Genomic DNA, 20,302 nt, shown 5'->3' on the forward strand with positions numbered 1-20,302 from the left:
GAAATGAAAAGCGTCGTCTAGATTCAACATGGCGACCAGAAGCAATGATTTTGTGTTCGATGAGTTACTTTGCTTTCTCAGCAATCCGCTTTTTCAAGTGCCCGTGCTGTCTTTCATGGAAAACCATTGTCTGAGTGAGTTTGGTATCTACACTTTCTTTGATGTGTGCAGGTGGCAGTTAAGTAAGGAAACGATAGAAAAGCCGGAAATAAAGCCTGCTTCACGGCGCATTCCTTCCCATTCCTTCCAGGCTGTACGGAGTACTTTCTTTCCTGGTAGGCTGTATTGATTTTCCGCGGTCTTATCAGTCAGAGTTGTTCTCCAGAGCGTGTCAGCTGCATGCCATTCCTGCAAGAGCTCATCGGTTATGGGATGATCTTAATCTGAAACTGATGCCCATGTGTCAGGGAAAAGAATATATGCCTGACCGCCGATCAATACTTTTAAGGTTAAAAAGGCCCTCAAAATATAGATTTTTGCACAAGAGTTACCGATATGCCTTTGTTAAACTGTGATGCTCGTTCACTCACCATAATTCCTTTTCTTTTCACTACAGCTTTTGACACATCTACAGAGGATTCAGCTGAGTACAGAGGCATACATAACCAGTACAGAACACTGGTGGGTAATATATTTAAATAATTGAATAAACAAGCAAATGTTCACACCCAAACCTCCCAAGTATTGTTAGATAAACAAGCATATGTTCACGCACACACAAGCACACACCAGTCGCGTCATGAGATATTTATATATATCAAAACATTTAGTTAACTTGTCGGCCTGAAACTAAAAGATCTACTCAACTTCTTTAAAAAGCTGGATATGTCAGCCCATCATCTAAAACATTTATCAAAAAGTTAGAAAAAAACTTCTTGGTTTTATCATCTGAAAACGAAATGTTTGTATGTTTAGTTTCATGAAGAATTCTATCTTAAAACCTTGTCAAAACTTTAGTAAATGTAAAATATTTTTTAAATGGATAATCTGAGAAAAAGTAAGGTTTTAAAAGTAGGGAGGGGGGGAGGGGGGGTAGTGCCTTAAAAGTGGGTATCCATTGTTGTCATTTTTCTCCATAGTACTTTGAGCAGCACCTAGCTTGCCAAAAGAATGGTTCTTTGAAAAATTAAAGATTTTCATTTGTGGTTGCATTACCTTTTGTTGTTGATATAAAGCATGTCTGACTGCATCATGTTCTTCCAAGTCCATTTTGAGACACAATTGCACTGTGTTTCCTTTAAGGTGGATGCTTTACTGGAAGCATTCAGGTCTGACACAGGTTTGACTCATGACCAGATTGTCGAAGCCATGAAGAATCTCAACGCCAAACCAGAGCTGCGAAAAGTGTTTCAGGTAGGTATTTTTTCCTTTAATATTTGTTTTAAATGTCATACATGTTCTAGTCTAGGTAGCCAGAATTTAGAAGCATTTTTGACATGGTAAATTTTATAATGGTGTTTGTATGTGAAGTACAATGATTACATGGTTTCTTGTAGGGGCTTCAAGGGTAAGACGAAGTGACCAAGTGAAACCTACCGCAAGAGGATTGTGTTGAGACAATATCGAAACTTATCCTCAAGCGACCCTATGTTTCATGAATGTATTGGTCATTGAAACTCATTTTGGTCATTCTGAGCTTTGGCATTACCCATGATTATTGTGTGTACTTTACACTGTTAAACATTACAGTCACAAATCAAACAAGTCGCGTAAGGCGAAATTACTACATTTAGTCAAGCTGTGGAACTCACAGAATGAAACTGAACGTAGTCCGCCGCTAGTGCAAAAGGCAGTGAAAGTGACGAGCCTGTTTGGCGCGGTAGCGATTGCGCTGTGCTTCATAGCACGCTTTACTGTACCTCTCTTCGTTTTAACTTTCTGAGCGTGTTTTTAATCCAAACATATCATATCTATATCAGTATATGTTTTTGGAATCAGGAACCGACAAGGAATAAAATGAAATAGTTTTTGAATCGATTTCGGAAATTTAATTTTGATCATAATTTTTATATTTTTAATTTTCAGAGCTTGTTTTTAATCCAAATATAACATATGTATATGTTTTTGGAATCAGAAAATGACGAAGAATAAGATGAAATTGTTTTTGGATCGTTTAATAAAAAAATAATTTTAATTGCAAGTTTCCGATTTGTAATGACCAAACTCACTCATTAGTTTTTAAGCCACCCAGCTGAAATGCAATGCCAAACCCCGGCCTTCGTCGAAGATTGCTTTGCCAAAATTTCAATCAATTTAATTGAAAAATGAGGGTGTGACAGTGCCGCCTCAACTTTTACAAAAAGCCGGATATGACGTCATCAAAGGTATTTATCGAAAAAAAGAAAAAAACATCCGGGGATATCATACCCAGGAACTCTCATGTCAAATTTCATAAAGATCGGCCCAGTAGTTTAGTCTGAATCGCTCTACACACACACACACAGGCAGACACACATACACCACGACCCTCGTCTCGATTCCCCCCTCTATGTTAAAACATTTAGTCAAAACTTGACTAAATGTAAAAACAAAGAGACTGTCAACTTTCCAAAATTTAGAATAAAAAACCAAGAAAGGTAGGTTGTTGGAACGTTTACAGTTTAAATTACAGTCACAATTTATCAATTATAGTTTACACCATTGCAATCTAATTTTTTTGGTGTGTTTCCTGTATACTTTGACAGGAGCTATTTGAGCAAGTGCTGGCGATGGACGACTTCCCGATCTTCGTTCACCTGATGATGAACAAGAATCTGGAGCTACAGAAACAAGCGCTGATGCTGATCACCATGATGCACGGGCAGCTCCCCAACAGTCTGCAGGAGGGAGGTGGTCACAAACCATCGGCACTGTCCAACACCAAGCAGGATGAGGATGAGGTTCTCAAAGCTGTGCTTGAGTGAGTCAGACCTTTGGGCTTGTTGGACAACGGTTTTTTGTTTCTTTGAGTTTTCTGGAGTGACTCAGACCTTCGGGTTTGTTGGACAACGGTTTTTTGTTTCTTTGAGTTTTCTGGAGTTACTTAGACCTTTGGGCTTGTTGGACAAAGGTTTTTGTTTCTTTGAGTTTTCTGGAGTGACTCAGACCTTTAAGCTTGTTGGACAAAGGTTTTTTGTTTCTTTGAGTTTTCTGGAGTGACTCAGACCTTTGGGTTTGTATGACAAAGACCTTTGTTTCTTTCAGTTTTTCTTTCTCGCTTTGAGCTTTATCAAGTTTAAAGGTGTTCACAAATCCAAAAACAGATAAGACTGCTGACGTTCCAAATATCAGAATAAAAAAACAAGAATGGTTGGTAATTGGAACGTTTAATTATTGACCAAATAAAACGTTCCATTTGCAGTACATCAACCCAGTGGTTGCAAGGACCAAGGCAAGAAAAGATAACTCTAATCTTCGTCCCCAAAAATTGCCAAAACATGGGGTCAGGGCATGGTCAATTTAGTGGGGTTGGAAAAATGCAGATACAAACGTTATGTGAAGCTGGTTGAGGAGACAGTTCATCACAAATGAAAGTGGGAAGGTAGAACTCAAAGGTGCACATGTTTTCGCCTTCCACAGTGCTAAATTTGTGGTGAAAACGACGAATTAAATTGTTTGAAAATATTGTTTTCCACAGTCTTCACAGTCTAGTGATATTTTAAGTCCCAAGAGTGCAAAACGATGATAAAAATAAAAAGTCGAGATTGGGAAATATTGTTTTGCGATCGATGAAACAGGTATTTTTACACTCCTATTTTCCGAGTGCTGACGGAGATATCCGCAAGTTGTCGAGCTGTCAGATGAATGACCTTGTCGGCATTCTTCGATTCCTGATGACCAATTTTTACAATTATGGGTAAATGAAGAATGCCAGAAAACTGTGTCTTCTTCTAAGCCAGCGTTTTGGGCCGCCACTGCTTCCAAAACTGGTAAACAAGTCTATATGCATGACGCAGAAAGATTGGCGTCATTGGTGTAATGATGTATTGCTATGCGAGTGACATCATCTTCTTCGTAGATTCTTGTCACGGAAAAAGTTAAACTGAAAGTAGATCTTGCATGATTTCACTGTGTGTTTCCGCATTAGTGACATTTTAGGGTAATGTTCCTGGCTTTTTCGACAATGGTGAAAATTCTTTCTCACACCACCTTATTAGTAAGCCAATATATGACTCACCTGAACAAAAGTACTACTATAAAAGCATAAATCTCGACGAAGACTTCTCACAGAACAGCTCTTTTGACTTGATTGGAGTCAAAAATCAGACATTTATACCCCAAACATGTTCTCATTTTCGTCATCTTTGATTTTTTAAACAATGCTTTGCCTGGTTTCTGAGCAAAACCATATTGTTGATTTTATCGTATGTTTTTCTTATCATTTTATGAAAACTTCTACATGTATTAAAATAGTCATGGTCCCAAGTTTTTCAAAAAAACATGTCTGATCTGTGCAGGACCCTACCTTTTTAAAATAAATTCGCCCAAAACCCATTATTTGAAGTCTAGAGCTTGTGTGTCTGAACATTTTGTGAGAAAACTTTTTGGGGTGCTAAATTGAAACAATCTTTTGTGTGTTTCTTTCTTCAGCATTACACAATACTACAGTTTCATAGATCGAAAGCAGGTGTTGTATTTGTAATAAATACCAATAATTGTTGATTAAGTGAAAAATCACCACAAATCACTCATCGAGTGTATGATTATCTTTCAGGCAATCAAGGCGGCAGTTGTCTCAGTGATAATCACCAGTAATTGTTGATCAAGTGAAAAATCACCCCTAATCGCTAATCAAGTGAATGATTATCTTTCAGGCAATCAAGGCGGCGGTTGTCTCGGTGATAATCACCAGCAATTGTTGATCAAGTGAAAAATCACCACTAATCACTCATCGAGTGTATGATTATCTTTCAGGCAATCAAGGCGGGAGTATGAAGCCCAGCAGAGACAGAGCCAGAAAGAGGAAGAGGACTACAGGGCCGTGCTCAACATTTCTCAGGTAGAAAGCCAGCGTCTGGACCAGGCCTCCAAACACGGACAGGAGAAACTCAGTCAGGTCAGTTGTCTAGTCTCATATAGGGAGTATTCCCCCTTACACCCTTTGTTCAAATTCTCGTTCTATATATTTTACATATTTTTGGGGTAAGATTTTCTCATCTTTTTGTCTTTTGCTTAAAAGAAAGCATAGGGTGTCAAGTGCATTGTTTTAGTGGCCTTATATGGTTCCCCAGGAATCCAGAGACATAAGTCAAGTTGTTAAACACGCACACATACACACAAGATATCTTACAATTTCTGCTATCGAAGGCTGGAGATCTGTACAGTAAGAGCTCAACAGTCTAGACAATTTCTGTCTCCAAACCCAGCTGCCCAGAATTCGGACATTTAGCTGCACACTTTTTTCCTGGCTAAATGTCATGGTCTTCACAGCCGTGCAACATGCCGGTCAAGAAAACTGTCACCAAAAGTGGATCTTTAGCCTGAATGTGTTTAACTTTTGTCAGTGTCTTCAGTCTCTGACATCACTTTATTGAATTGTGTTGTTGCTGCAGGTGATGAAGTCATCCATGCGAATAAGCGACGAGCCATCAGCCACACAGGGGGTGGCGGGAGGTTTAGCTGCCATGGGTCCTCTGCCCACACTTCCCAAAGAAGCCGCCAATGCCAAGCCTGCTGCACCTGCCAAAGCCGCCATGCTTCCCCCTCCTGTTGCTGCTGCCGCCCCTGCCTCTAGTCCACAGAAACCTGTGGTATGTGACTTCTTCTTCTGCGTTAATGTGTTCTGAGAGTGGTTTTTGGCTCACGTAAGTGTAGCCTATGCGATCGTAACTTTGTCTGTCTGTGCGTGCGTGCGTATGTGCGTGCGTGTGTATGTCTGTGGTAGAAATTCTAACATTTGAAGACGTCACATTACATTGACGTCACATTATGACGTAAGAGGGTTAGACGTCACGCGAAGGAAGTACTGAAAGTCTCGGTCATTATTATTTTGAGCGGGCCGAGACTAGTTGGCAGTCAGGCTACATATTCGCTTTCTTGCACAGTTTCACCTATGCTCTTTCTGTGTGTGTGTGTGTGTGTGTGTGTGTGTGTGTGTGTGTGTGTGACGGAGTGATTGAGTGATTGAGTTTGTGTTACTGTTTGTCGATTTCTTACGTGAGCCTTGATGGCTTCGCCTCTTGTTGTATGTGATGTTATACACGAGCCAAAAGAAAAATTTCTGTTTGTTACATTCAGACAATAAAGCTTTTTTGAATTGAATTTATTGAATTGAATAATTCAGAAGCTGTCATGCTTTTTTTTTTTTTTATATATGGAGATGTGGGTATAATATGTGTACTCTTTCTTTAGTTGGCATTACTGTCTAATAAGGCACAGAGGTCAAAGTTGAGGAATAAAGTCCTAAAAATACGGTAGTCCCTTTTCCTTTCTTGATCGAAATGCAGACTGAACCCCCCCTTCTAAGGCCCTGTTTTCTCAGATTTTCTGTTGACAACCTCTGACATGATAGGCCACTAGAAATGTAAGGACTCATTTGGCTGGTCCTTTCATCGCAGGCTCCCCTCAGCGCTCAAGTTCAGCACATGTCATTTGCTTTGTGTTTCTCTTGCAGCCAGTCATTTCAACCCCAGCATCGAAGCCAGCACCCATGGTAGCAAAACACGACCTGGCGCCACTGGCAGGGGCAGGAAAGGGTCGCAGCAGCAAAGACGCGGCTGCTGATTGGCTAAAAGCTGCAGAGTCAGAGGTCAAATCATCAGAAGCCCATTCGCAGGCTGTCTACGCTGCTGCTGTGAGTTTTCCTCCATGAATTATCCTGGTTTAAAGAATTCATGTAAGTTTTTAGTTTCTTATTTAAAAAACCCAATTCAGACAAATTTCAGCACTCAGAAATGTTGAGGTCAAGTGAAGCTTTCTTCAGTCTGGACTGCCAACATGATTGAAGGTAGACTATAGACAGTACTAGCTGTGTGCGATTTTAAGACACACAGAGGAAGATACTCTACCATTTCTATTTTTTTGACTTGGTAAAGAAATGAATGGTGTTTGCCACAGGCCAGCATGGCGGGCATGAGCCAAGAGGAGTACCAGAAGCGTGTCAACTTTCTCAAGCAGCAGCGCGACAAACTCATGGAGATGAAGCGAAAGGAGCGAGAAAAACAGCTCCTGTCTGCTGCCTCCAGTCAGCCCGCTCGACCAGCTTCTGCTCGAGCGGCTCGCAATGCTCTGAGCCAAGCAGAGGCTTCGGCAGAGCCTGCTGCTCCGTCTGAGGAGGATAAGAAGTTAGCTATGAGGAAGGCGATAGCAAACCGAATCAAATCGGAACTGATGGGTAAGAAATGAGTGGTACTGTTGTTGCGTGGATCACAAAGGAATTGTTGTCGCTTTGTGCACAGCCTTTAGTGTGAGTGTGTATGTGTGTTAAAAAGAGTGTGTGATTGTACCTGGTCTTTGTGTTAATCATAGTGGACCCCCCCCCCCCCCCCTTTTTAACTTGGATTCCCAGTTGAAAGACCAACCCCCCTTTTTTTTTTAAACAAAACTGGTTTTCCAGATTTTCTGTTAATGATGTTTAAATTGATGGTACTCCATTTTAAGACCTGATTAAACTACATATTCTTTCTCCGAATCACATAAAGCATTGACGCAGTCTGGAATGCTAAGGTCTGAAAAGGCTACCCGTCTTTAACAATTTTAAAGGGAAGCAACCCCACCACAAAAAGTGTAAATGGAGCCATGGTAATGACTACAGACCCGGGGAGTTACCTCCCCTTGGTGTGTACTACGTCACTACCGCTCCTCAACACGTGGTCAAGATCATACGACTTTTTCAGCTCTGAGGAGAAGGTGGTTGGTTTTTTGGCTCTCGTGGCTGTGCTGTTTGGTGTTTGTTTGACACCCACCGGCCACTTACCCGTCTTACTTGCCTTCTGCTTCGTTAGTTGGTGAGCTCTTTCTTTTTACATTTAGTCAAGTTTTGACTAAATGTTTTAACATCGAGGGAGAATCGAAACGAGGGTCGTGGTGTATGTGTGTGTGTGCGTCTGCGTGTGTGTGTGTAGAGCGATTCAGACCAAACTACTGGACCGATCTTTATGAAATTTGACATGAGAGTTCCTGGGTATGATATCCCCGAACGTTTTTTTCCTTTTTTTGATAAATGTCTTTGATGACGTCATATCCGGCTTTTCGTGAAAGTTGAGGCGGCACTGTCACACTCTCATTTTTCAACCAAATTGGTTGAAATTTTGGTCAAGTAGTCTTCGACGAAGCCCGGACTTCGGTATTGCATTTCAGCTTGGTGGCTTAAAAATTAATTAATGACTTTGGTCATTAAAAATCTGAAAATTGTAAAAAAACTTATTTTTTTCTAAAATGATCCAAATTTACGTTCATCTTATTCTCCATCATTTGCTGATTCCAAAAACATATAAATATGTTATATTCGGATTAAAAACAAGCTCTGAAAATTAAATATATAAAAATTATTATCAAAATTAAACTTTTTGAAATCAATTTAAAAACACTTTCATCTTATTCCTTGTCGGTTCCTGATTCCAAAAACATATAGATATGATATGTTTGGATTAAAAACACGCTCAGAAAGTTAAAACAAAGAGAGGTACAGAAAAGCGTGCTATCCTTCTCAGCGCAAGTACTACCCCGCTCTTCCTGTCAATTTCACTGCCTTTGCCGTGCGCGGTGGACTGACGATGCTACGAGTATACGGTCTTGCTGCGTTGCATTACGTTCAGTTTCATTCTGTGAGTTCGACAGCTACTTGACTAAATGTTGTATTTTCGCCTTACGCGACTTGTTTGGTCATTATTTTGACAGGAATGTTGTTGTAGTTGCTGACTTTTCGTCCGTTTTTGGACTTTTAAAAATTTTCAGTAACTATTGTTTGGTCCCCATTTTTGTTGATCAGTATGGCTGACAGCGATAAAATGTGGCAAGGCCTATGTAAATGTTGAGGTAAACATAATATTACCTTTTTACTTGCCTCCTGCTTTGTTAGTTGGTAAGCTCTTTCCTTTTTGGTCATTAGTTTGACAGGAATTTCTTTGTAGTTGCTGAATTTTCGTCCGTTTTGGATTTTTAAATTTTCCAGTAACTTATTGTTTGGCCGCCATTTTTGGTTGCTCAGCATGGCTGACAGCGATAAAATGTGGCAAGGCCGATGTAATGGTGAGGTAAACCTAATTTTACCTTCTTACTTGCCTTCTGCTTTGTTAGTTGGTAAGCTCTTTCCTTTTTGGTCATTAGTTTGACAGGAATTTCGTTGTAGTTGCTGAATTTTCGTCCGTTTTGGACTTGTACATTTTTCCAGTAACTTATCGTTTGGCCGCCATTTTGTTGATCAGCATAGCTGACAGTGATAAAACATGGCAAGGCTTATGTCATGGATCTGCCAGACCGTTGGTACTTGTTGTTGTTTCGGACTAAGCATGTAATACTGTTATGTCCGTTACTAATTCTGCCCCAAACGAACATGTGGTTGGGGGGCAGTTCAGCATGCTTGACTTCTTTCTCTTCTTGTTGTCCCTCTTTTAGGCATCGGAGCATGGCGCTCCGGTGTCTTTACTGCTTAGCTCTTTATTTCCAGAGTTCTGCAGCTTGGGAGAGAAGAAATGCAGCGTTCCACGCCGCTTGCCGGTGTTCCCCCCCGTCAGGGGTGACGCTCGCTCTTTGGCGTCTTTGATGGTTCCGCCGGCGACGATTTCCGGGGAGGTTCTCCTTGCTTTTTCTGCCTCAGGGTGGATCTACTTGCCTCATCGTCTTCTACCGCTGTGGTGGGCGCTTCCGGTAAGTCGAACTGGTCCGTCTGCCCTCGTGAGGCTGCCGGACATTAAACAGTTCTTTGGCGCGGGATCACAACCCGCAAATTTCTGTTCCGTCTCACCCTTGCCTCGTCGCGGGCATCTGTGTTTCGGAGCAAGGGCGGCAGCCGTTTCGGCGCTGCGCTTCCGGTTTTACCGGAAGCATATGGTCCTCCGCCACAAGTACACGTAGTGGTCTTGGCCGGAGTTGATCGAGGACTGGCCTACGGGCGTTCGGGCTTCCGGCCCCAGTCCACTTCTGTTCTGTCTCACCCTTGTCCCGTCGTGGGCATTTGTGTTTCAGAGCAAGGGCGGCAGCCGTTTCGGCGCTGCGCTTCCCGGTTTTACCGGAAGCATAGGTCTTCCATTTCAAGTAAACGTTGCGGTCTTGACTGGAGTTGACCGAGGACTGGCCTACGGGCGTTCGGGTTTCCGGCCCCAGTCCACGCAACCTTCGCTTCTGCATTGTGCGGCTTTGTCCGTTGCATTTCCGGCTCTGTCCGGATATACTATTCCTCTTCCTGACGCTTCCTCTCGGATGTCGGTGAGTGAGGAACAGCTGCTGGCCTACGGGCATTTAGGCTTTCAGCCTCGGCCGGGGCAGTCTTCACTCCACCTGTTGGGTGTTGCGGCTACTGCCTATTCAGTTCTGGTGGCTCCGTTCACTCTTACCCTCATACAGTAGGGGATGAGTCAGGACGGTTTCTGGGTGGAGGGGGTTCCGGTTCCGGTCATCCCGTTCATCAGTCTACCACCAGCAACTGTGACTTCGGTCCGTGTTCATAGCTTGACTATTCTGATACTCAGTCTTTAGCCAGCGATCAAACACGTTCTGGATTTCCGTCGAAGCTCTTGGCTGCGCTCGAAGTTGCGACGCACGTTATTTCCAGATATTTCCCGGGGGGGGTGCATCGGCTTTGGCGGCTTCCTCTTTGGTTGCTCCTTCGTCGATGTCGGACTTCCGTTCCGCGAAAGAAGGAGGTTTCCTACTTCCGGTTCGAGAGTCACCTTTGGTGGTGTACCACTTTTTGCAGGTTTTGGCTAGACCATCTCCTCCCGGAAGTGGTATCCCCAGTGTTCCGGTTCTGCTGCTCGTTCATCACGGTTCAGTTCCGGAACACGCTCAGCCTTGGCTGGCTTCGGCGACACAGGCTTCAACTTTTGTTCCTTCTTGCTTAAGAAGTTCACCTTGCCGAAGCCGGGTTGGAACTTGTTGTCGTTCTTTGATCTTCCGCGTACGCCTTTACTGGGGACGCAGGAACTTCTTCCTCTGCTGGCGAAGCAGTTTAGAGGCACTTGGGTGTTGTGTTCCCATACAAAATCTTTGTCGCGTCGGAGGAAATTGGACTTCAGCTTTTGGAACTTTCCTCTTTCTCGGAGATGATCATTAGAGCGCTCTCTCACTGAGTCACTGAATCCTTTCACACCTGGTGCGGATCAGGAGGCTGATGACATCTCCACTCTTTTGGTCAGCCCTTGCTAGGGTGAGCGAAGAGCATATGAGGCTGTCCTCCCTTCACTACGCTCATACAGTCATGATTGTGTCGGAGGGACTTGTTTCTCTCGCATTCTCAGTTCACTGAGCAGACTAAGAGAGACACTTGAGCTTTGCCCGGGGTAGAGGGATCTCCTTTTGAACATTGGGGTTTATTACCAGAAGAAAGGAGATCCAGTCGAATAGAGATCAGCAGGTCTCCGACTTCTCTCTACAAGGGTTGAAGCAGAGCTAGCCTCCTCAGGAGAAGCATGCTCAGGCCTCTGGCCAAGCTAAGCCGGCAGCCAATAGGCAGTCTCTGCCTGGTTCTCGAGTTTCGAGAAATAGATCAGTGTCGGGCAGGGAGAGGGTCAGCTCTAGCAGCAAGCCTCTCCCCCCAAGGAAGTGCCCCCGATCTCACACCCCCCCCCTCCGCCCTCCACTTTGGTGATGGCGGGGGGGGGTCTCCTCCCTGCACTTTCTCATTGGATGGTCTCTGTCCACAGCCAATGGATTGTGGGAATGGTGAGGTCGGGCGACTTCAATCGATCTAATGAGTGCATATTTTCACATTCTTATGCATCAGTCCGATATTTACACAGCGATCTAGGTCCATCAGCTCGAGCACCCGCTGAGGTCTCTTCTGGTGGGATCTAGGGCTGGCCTTCGGGTATACTGGCTTCCGTCCTCAGTCAGCGTAACAGTCGTTTCAGCCACGGGCTGCTGCTTCTGTCGCACTTCCGGTTTAACCGGAGAGGTTGTTTCTCTCACAGACGTTTCATAGGTACGTCAGGGGTTTTGGAACAACGGCTGACCTTTGGGCATCCAGGTTTTTAGCCTCGGCTGGTGCAGCAGCCATTCCACCTGTCGGCGGTGGTGGTTGTTGCTTTCTCTGTTCTTGTGGCTTCGGACTTTGACAATTCTTTCCTTTATTCTCATCTTATGCAGGAGATGAGATAGGACGATTTCCGTTTGGGTGGGGTTTCTGTCTTCAGGTTACCCTGTTTCTCACTTTTTGCCACAAGTATCTGGACTATGGTCCTTGTTTGTCTTTCGCCGAGTCTGACTCTGTCTTTCTCTATCGATCAGACGCGTTCTGGTGTTTCGTCCAAACTTAAGGTGCGCTTAAGTTGGCCTCGGAAGTAACATTCAGATTTTCCTGAGGGTGCATTGTCTTTGGCAATGGATGTTTGAGGAGTCATTCTTTGTGGCTTTCCACCTCTCTCAGGTTTTGGCCGCGACGTTAACTTCCGGTTTTTCCCTGAGAACACTTGTCTTGGGAGTCTTATGGCTGGTCGGCTTCACGGTTTTCCGTTTATGCTTACCAGTCTTGTTTTCTGTTTTGGGTTTTTGATTCACATTCAATTACCTACAAGCAGACTGAACTGCGGACACTCTGGCTTTTAGCCATTTTGTTTATGGTCACCAGTCACACCAGGCTTCGACCACTGGATTTCCGCACTTCCGGTGACTTACACACAATCGTAAGTCGCTGTTTCCTCGTAATGAAATAGTTTTTAAAACGATTTCGGAATTTTAATTTTAATCATAATTTTTATATTTTTAATTTTCAGAGCTTGTTTTTAATCCGAATATAACATATTTATATGTTTTTGGAATCAGAACATGATGAAGAATAAAATAAAAGTAATTATGGATCGTTTTATAAAAAAAAAATTTTAATTACAATTTTCAGATTTTTAACGACCGAAGTCATTAATTAATTTGTAAGCCTCCATGCTGAAATGCAATACCGAAGTCAGGCCTTCGTCGAAGATTGCTTGGCCAAAATTTCAATCAATTTGATTGAAAATTGAGGGTGTGACAGTGCCGCCTCAACTTTTACAAAAAGCCGGATATGACGTCATAAAATACATTTATCGAAAAAATAAAAAAACCGTCTGGGGATATCATACCCAGGAACTCTCATGTAAAATTTCATAAAGATCGGTCCAGTAGTTTACTCTGAATCGCTCTACACACACACACGCACAGACACACACACACATACACCACGACCCTCGTCTTGATTCCCCCTCTATGTTAAAACATTTAGTCAAAACTTGACTAAATGTAAAAAGGGGGGCTCCACTATACTGAAAGCTTACGGTAACTGACAAGAATTTTTTTCAGTTGTTAAAGTTTTTCATACGTGTGCTTTCACTGGATGTGTGATGTTAAAAATACTGGATCTGAAGTGCAAGTCTTTCTTTGAAAATGTTGTGTACCAGAGCTGTGTGAGATTTTCTTGTTTTATGTAGGTGTTTGGCACATATGTGTTGAGGAGCTGACAAATGTTGCTTGACAACTACTGCATTTAATTTGGTGCATTTCAGCATACAGCTGTAAGAAACATGAAAATAAATAGTTTCGTATTATCACTTTAATGGCCGGTTCATGATTTATCATTCCAGATTGTTAACTTATTTTAATTTTTTAGCTGAATGCTGAATTGAGTCAGAGGTTACCAGTCCACATGATTTTGCTATTTAACAAATGAACAAGTGGTTTTTTTTTAAATCATGGAAGGAATGTCTCATTTTGGGAAAACTCTTTTGTGAACATTATTTGCCTTAACTAAAATACAGGGCAGACTTCACTTTTACACCCCCAAATTACTTCAGTCTTTTGAAGAATGATGCTAGAATCTGCACAGGTTTAGTGTCTGCTGTATCTGCCAATATTATGAATTGAGAGACGGGTACAAAACTGAAGCCAAATTTGCTGTGCCTTGTTTCAGCCTTAAGTGGTTGTATGATATATCAATATTATGATTTTCCGTACCTCAGCTTAGTCTAAAAAATACAAATGTAATGTAAGAATACAGGCCAAATAGAGAGTAGTCCATCTTTTTCATAATACATCGCTGAGGGCAGCTGAAAGTAAAATTGTGTTTACCTAGACAAGCTCACTGTTTGTTTGTTAGAAGTCCTAGCAAACTAAATTGCTTTCTTTTTGACAGAAGTTTTTGTTTGAACGGCTTGTGCGTGTCGAGTTTTGGTACAAAAACTGCAGACTTGTGTTTCATTTTGTTTTGTTCTTGCAGACTTACTGTTACTGTTTTTTTGTCTCATGCAGTGCAGGTTTTGTTTTATGGACCTGATGTGCATGCTTTCTTGTTTTGTTTGATTTCACATTTGTGTGTTTAGAACACAAAGGTGTGTGCAGCACACATGGCAATTCTAATCAGTTGTGCTGTTTGCTTTATCTGTTGTTTGATTCTACTCACGTACTGTATTAACGAACATGAAGAAGTCACAATTTTCAACAGTTTTGACCAAGGTTTTCTTATGGTCGGAACTGTTGAAAATTGTGTCTTCGTTATAAAGTGAGAAAAGTATTTTTTGGTCTTTTTAATTTTTGCTCTCACGCACTGTCACCATTGTTCTTCTGTTGTTTGATTCTAAAAGTTGGATTTTTCAACAACTAACAACTTGCTTTGTTTGTTGTTTAATGGGATATTTTGACTTGGGATTTACTTTTTACAAAAATGAAGGTGACTTAAAATGAAATTGATTTGATACTCAAACTGTTCAATATGCAATCCGGAACTTTATCTTTTCTGTATTTATGTATATTGTAAGGCCAAAAAGGGTGTGTTTTCCCCCCTACTTTCTTGTTTATTTAATTGTTTTTGTATGTTTTACAGTGTGTCATATTTACTCTTTGTTTGATCACTTTGGATTTATTTTTTGCGTTGAATTATGCAAACTATGACTACAGTACTTGCAATTCAACTATTTATTGTATCATTTTCTCGGAAGGTAAACAGTATCTGTGTTGTTCCCAGACTCAGAAGACGATTGATAAATCAGTTGGACCTGGATTAAAACTATCAAACACTAGCTTTGTCTGTTTGGTAGGAAAATGTGATGGCCAGTAGAACTGCATTTCAAAACTTTGGACAGATGGTTGACCAGGGGTCAGAGCAATGCGTCTTATCAAAAAAAGTAAGCACCAGTGACTGAGAACAACACTGTCATAACTTCAAGTAAAAAGTAAGCACCGGTGACTGAGAACAACACTGTCATAACTTCAAGTAAAAAGTAAGCACCAGTGACTGAGAACAACACTGTCATAACATCAAGTAAAAAGTAAGCACCGGTGACTGAGAACAACACTGTCATAACTTCAAGTAAAAAGTAAGCACCGGTGACTGAGAACAACACTGTCATAACTTCAAGTAAAAAGTAATATATGCAGGTTTTTTTTCTGAATATATTACTTAAAACTTTATGTTCTTGTCTTACATTTTTGGGTAAGATCCTCCTCATTCAGCTTTTATATGATGCTATATAATTTTCCATGGACATTTCGGTAGATAACAAATATGAATTAATTTAAAAGTATGTAAGTGACACAAGAGTATGATTTTTAAGTTACCTCCAGTCAAAAGAAATGTTGAATGAACTGAGAATAATGTACATATCAGGCTTATAGCTTTCATTGATTGATATTTTATTACTTGTAGAAATATATCCATTTTATAGTAATTATATACATGTCATCTGTGATATTTAGTATACATGGTATTAGATTAATGTGCTCAGTATTTTTCTTTGTATTTGTGTACTGTAATTACATTTAAAAGCTTAAAAAATGAAAGTATTTTGCACCCTGTGTGATTCCCTCCATTCAAAATTCATCTGTATTACTATTACTGTCAAAATCAGGTCCAGAAGCCAGTGCAAATGTTTTGTTGGATCAATGATAAAGATTCAATTTCTGCAAACCTGTTTCTAGCATTAAATTGCTGGAATCAGGGTTAACATACTGACCTCAGTATTTGAATGCATGGATAATTTGCATCCAAAGTTTGTACATTGTATGAAGTGAAGAAAGTGTTGACATCAGTTAAATTGTTTATCTGATCTGTTCTTAACATTGCAGAGGAACACAACAGTTGAGCTGGAGTTTGTGGAAGAGAAAGCACCAGTCGATAGTTATTGTGGCAAAGTATAGTGACCTTTTGTTCCTTAAAGGCAACATCCTTCTTGCCCAAGTGATCACATTCACCACTACACATGTTCCGGCTTTTATATGGAATGAGTGCATCCTCCACTTTGACATACACCAGACATCAACATCTTGCTGCTTCCTGTGCAGAGTGGGAATCTTGTCTTCAATTTGTTTTATAAGTGACACCCGTATCAATATAAAGAATTCATTATACAAAAAATCCACTCTACATAGGAAGTTAAGCCAGGCTATTGACCTTTGGTATAAACTGGTACCTGTGACGTGAGGACCCTTTGATGAGCGGACACCTCCCTTGAAAGGACACCGGCTGTTGTTCTTTTGAAAATGTTCTTTACTAAAATGAACCTGTCACAACAGGCCATTTGTGATGTAGGGACACTTTTGGCAGGTCCAAAGAGTCCTTTCAGCACAGGTAGCACCGTATGTCCAAACAAAAGGATGCTGTGTTTTCTACATGAAAACGTGGACAGATCAGTGGTGGTGTTTGCAATGCTTTACACAGGAAGGGCAGTGCATTTAAGACACTGGTCATTTGATGTCATTGTGGCACTATAGCAGGAGACCGACACACATTTAGAAATGCAGGAGACGACTATTGCATTGTCACGGATATAGTGAAAAGAAGACAATTTAAATACCCCTCTGTGAGTCACAGTTAATACTGATGCTGTTGCACATTTTTATTGCATTCAGTAGGATTCACTTAATAATTGTTTCAGATAAATTTCAAGATTTTATTAATGTGTTTTTGTTTAAATTAAATTAAATTTTCACCTGTACAATTCATCATGACAAAAGCAGATTTGATTTGGTGCACTTGTGTTAGTTCATCTCAAAGATTTTGGTCTTAATTAATTGTCATGCATGCAAATTGGGGTGGGAGGGAATGGGGTGTCCTTATATAGCATGGCATGTGTGACTCTGAGGGGTCTTCAGTGGATGTTAAATATGCACATGTGAAACACATGTCTGTTACTGATTATGCGAAAAATAGTTTGAATGCCTTTCTGTTCCTTGTTTATGAGAGAAGTGGTAACATTCAGAATATTCTCCTATTGTCCTATATTAACTCTCATTGTCAACAGTCTACCATGTCAATAAATTGAACATAAAAATAAGGTTAAATGATTGAATTAAATTTCAAAGTCAAAACTATCGCTAGCCTGCCACAGTTTTTGCCTTGGTTTCAACACACTGCCACAGTTTTCTGTTTGCAAAGTTTGGTACAATGTACCTTGAATACACCCCTTCGGAGTTTCGAGTGCGCATGCGCGGCCAGTCACATTTTTGGCGGCAGGGGGCGCTCCGTTGTGCCAAACACTCTGCAATTTTCCGTACACAAGGAGCAGTGACTATCGTGGGACAAAAACCACAGAAATATCAAAGAGATAAGAGCTTACGAGGGAAAACTTGAACGCAATCGGCAATTTACCTCTTCTGAAGACCTCGTGTTTGGTACAATTTGCAATCCCAGCATGCAATGCGCGGATTGTCTCGCGACGCGAGATTTGCTCTCGCCTGCGACTCCGAAAGGGTGTATTGCCATAGCTTCCTTGTAACTTGGGACACTATTTAAACAATTGTTGAATAATTTATCTTTGTGCAGAAAAATGACATTTTTGAGGAACACAGAATAGACGAATATCTGGTTGTAAGCTCGTCTGCAATTACTGTTAAAATAGTTGTATTTTTCCTAGCTTTATTGCTTTGTATTGAATGTGGTGGTTCCGTCCCTTTAGTTGTAAGTTGCACGTGTATTTTATGTCGGGGTGTTCAGATTTCATCCATGCTTCATAAATATCACATGAACTTATTCAAAATGTTTGAATGCAAATTTAGAAGCACATTCTAATGCTGATATAGACAACCATATCTTCTTGTGATGTCTAAACTGACCATTTCTATACTTTTGAAACCGTCCAATTACTGCCATGTTTAGGTAGCAGGTACTCCCATTTTGCAGTTGTGCATTATTGTACAGAATTCCGCTTCGCTTGCATTTCCACTTTTTAATATTGTGAATATTTTTGTCTCGATACACAAATGTTATTTGTTTGTAATAAAAAATGACTGATTTGCACTTTAAATTCATTTGCAGTCTTCTTAGAATGTGCATATGTAATTAAAAGTAAACTCACTGTGTCCTTTGTGATGGTTGAGGACCCCTTAAAGATGAACATTAGTCAAACCCCAAGGGACCAAGTAACAATACATTGTTACATTATATGCAGTGCATCTGATGCAACATTGTATTGTTACATTATATGTGAATCATCTTATATAGTGGAAGATATGGCCTCAAGATAGCAACCCTGGTAGAAAGCTTCAGTTGTGCTTTGTCTCTTGGATGCTGCATACTCTTGAAGCGGAATCAGTGTTTGGTGTTGTTTCAATCAAACATCACACACTTGTGCACCACACAATTGAAAAGAACAATATAGCTGTATTAAGTTTTGTTCTTTCTGAATTCTCTGGTCTGGGAACTTCCCCTTTCTTATCCAGTACTATCCGTCACTCGTATGTTAAAGTAACTTTTGAAAAAGCAAATCGATAGTGAACATTGAAATGATTCAAAGAAAACTCAAGTAAAAGGTGTGCATGCCATGATGGCTGAGACGCACTATTGTCAGATTTTCATGTCGAGAGGTCATTTGTTTACAGGGTGAGCACTTATTTTTTGCCCCATGAGATCAGTGATCCCAAACATTAAAAAAAAAAACCAGCATTGCTGTCTTTAAGCATTTCAGCGACTTTAACAGTTCCTAAACAGTACCGTACTCACTTGAAAATGTGTCTTTTGTTTTTGTTTTTTTCATTTTGTAATCAAACGTTTCTTTGTACTTCATGACAGACCCGTGTAAATACATGCATTTATTTTCACTGGATCCACTGAACTGAATTCCAACAAAGATGACAGCCTTAATGATTTTGCCTTCCCTTCCCCGAGGTATAATTGTACCCACTACTTACTGTGAACCCTTGTCTTTGGCCAGTGGGCATGCACCCCCTACTTCAGAGTTTCAATGTACACTGTTCATTCATTTTGCAGTACAGATTTAAAATGTGCTTTTGTGTTGTGTTATCCTGCAGTATTGCACCTGTGATGTTTTCAGAACAACTCTGCGCTGCAATGGGCACTTGCATTGTTTTCAGAACAACTCTGCGCTGCAATGGGCACTTGCATTGTTTTCAGAACAACTCTGTGCTTTATTATGTGCACACACCAAAGTACAGACACCGCAGGTTAATGTGCTGATTCAACAATTCTTGAAATTTAAATTTTGAAGGATGGTTGACAGCCATATAGCCATATTACTGCGAGTTTCAAATCCGAGATATGCATGCTGAAAATGTCTGACACATGCTGTGACGTTACATGTATTTGGTTGATAATTTGTTGTCTGCTGCGGAAAGCGTTTAATCAATCAAGCAAAGAATGAGAACCGAGTCCAAATTGTTGATTGTGGATTCGAAAGGAGATAAGTTTTATAAGTGTTGCCAAATTGTGAAAATATTCAAGACAAACGAGCCCATGATTTCCAGTGTAGTCAAAGAAATGCTTGGAAACCGGTTCTGTAGAAAATTGTCACAAACATGGTCATGTTCCATAGAGTTGCATTGTGTGGAAACCAAATGTAAAGTGCAACAACCATGAAAAAACATAAAAAGGAATTTTTGAGTGAGGCACTATGGCTACACTAAGCTTAGGCACATGTTCTTTTTTCAGTCTGGCGAGGTTTTGTTGATGAGTTAATCAGTGCTTTAGTCTACATATGACCAGAAGGATTAATCCGCACATTAATTAGCAATGTCTCCATAAATTCCTGCAACATTCTATCTTATGTGTAAGGCTGAATGATTTAAAGTGACCATAGGAAAGATGTTTAATTTTTTGGCGTGGACTGTACTTATCACTGCAGACTAAAAATCTGTGAATAAATGCTGACAAACAATGCAGAAGATTTTTATTTCTTGTCCTGTTCAGAGATGGTGAGAATGTTTCTAAAAATAATACATTTGGCCCATTGGCAAAACAGTAATCGTGCAC

At 40.8% G+C, this 20,302-nt stretch overlaps 1 protein-coding gene across 1 annotated transcript; it reads left to right on the forward strand.

Annotated features, from left to right (window-relative positions):
- Positions 1-2: 2 nt before the first annotated feature.
- Positions 3-20,214, forward strand: LOC138952792 (cilia- and flagella-associated protein 36-like). Its single transcript, XM_070324532.1, has 9 exons — positions 3-134; positions 557-621; positions 1,243-1,353; positions 2,685-2,899; positions 4,894-5,035; positions 5,532-5,729; positions 6,593-6,772; positions 7,036-7,312; positions 16,165-20,214. Exons 1-9 carry the CDS (start codon positions 29-31, stop codon positions 16,179-16,181), a joined length of 1,311 nt encoding a protein of 436 aa, XP_070180633.1. The 5' UTR covers positions 3-28; the 3' UTR covers positions 16,182-20,214.
- Positions 20,215-20,302: the final 88 nt, after the last annotated feature.

Source organism: Littorina saxatilis, linkage group LG17 (assembly GCF_037325665.1).
Source record: "Littorina saxatilis isolate snail1 linkage group LG17, US_GU_Lsax_2.0, whole genome shotgun sequence".
In the NCBI taxonomy this organism is placed as follows: Eukaryota; Metazoa; Mollusca; class Gastropoda; order Littorinimorpha; family Littorinidae; genus Littorina; species Littorina saxatilis.

Coding starts and splice junctions, on each gene's coding strand:
- LOC138952792 (XM_070324532.1), top strand. CDS start 29: ATGGCGACCAGAAGCAATGATTTTGTGTTCGATGAGTTACTTTGCTTT. Junction 2,900..4,893: donor GTTCTCAAAGCTGTGCTTGA/GTGAGTCAGACC, acceptor ATTATCTTTCAG/GCAATCAAGGCGGGAGTATG. Junction 6,773..7,035: donor AGGCTGTCTACGCTGCTGCT/GTGAGTTTTCCT, acceptor TGTTTGCCACAG/GCCAGCATGGCGGGCATGAG.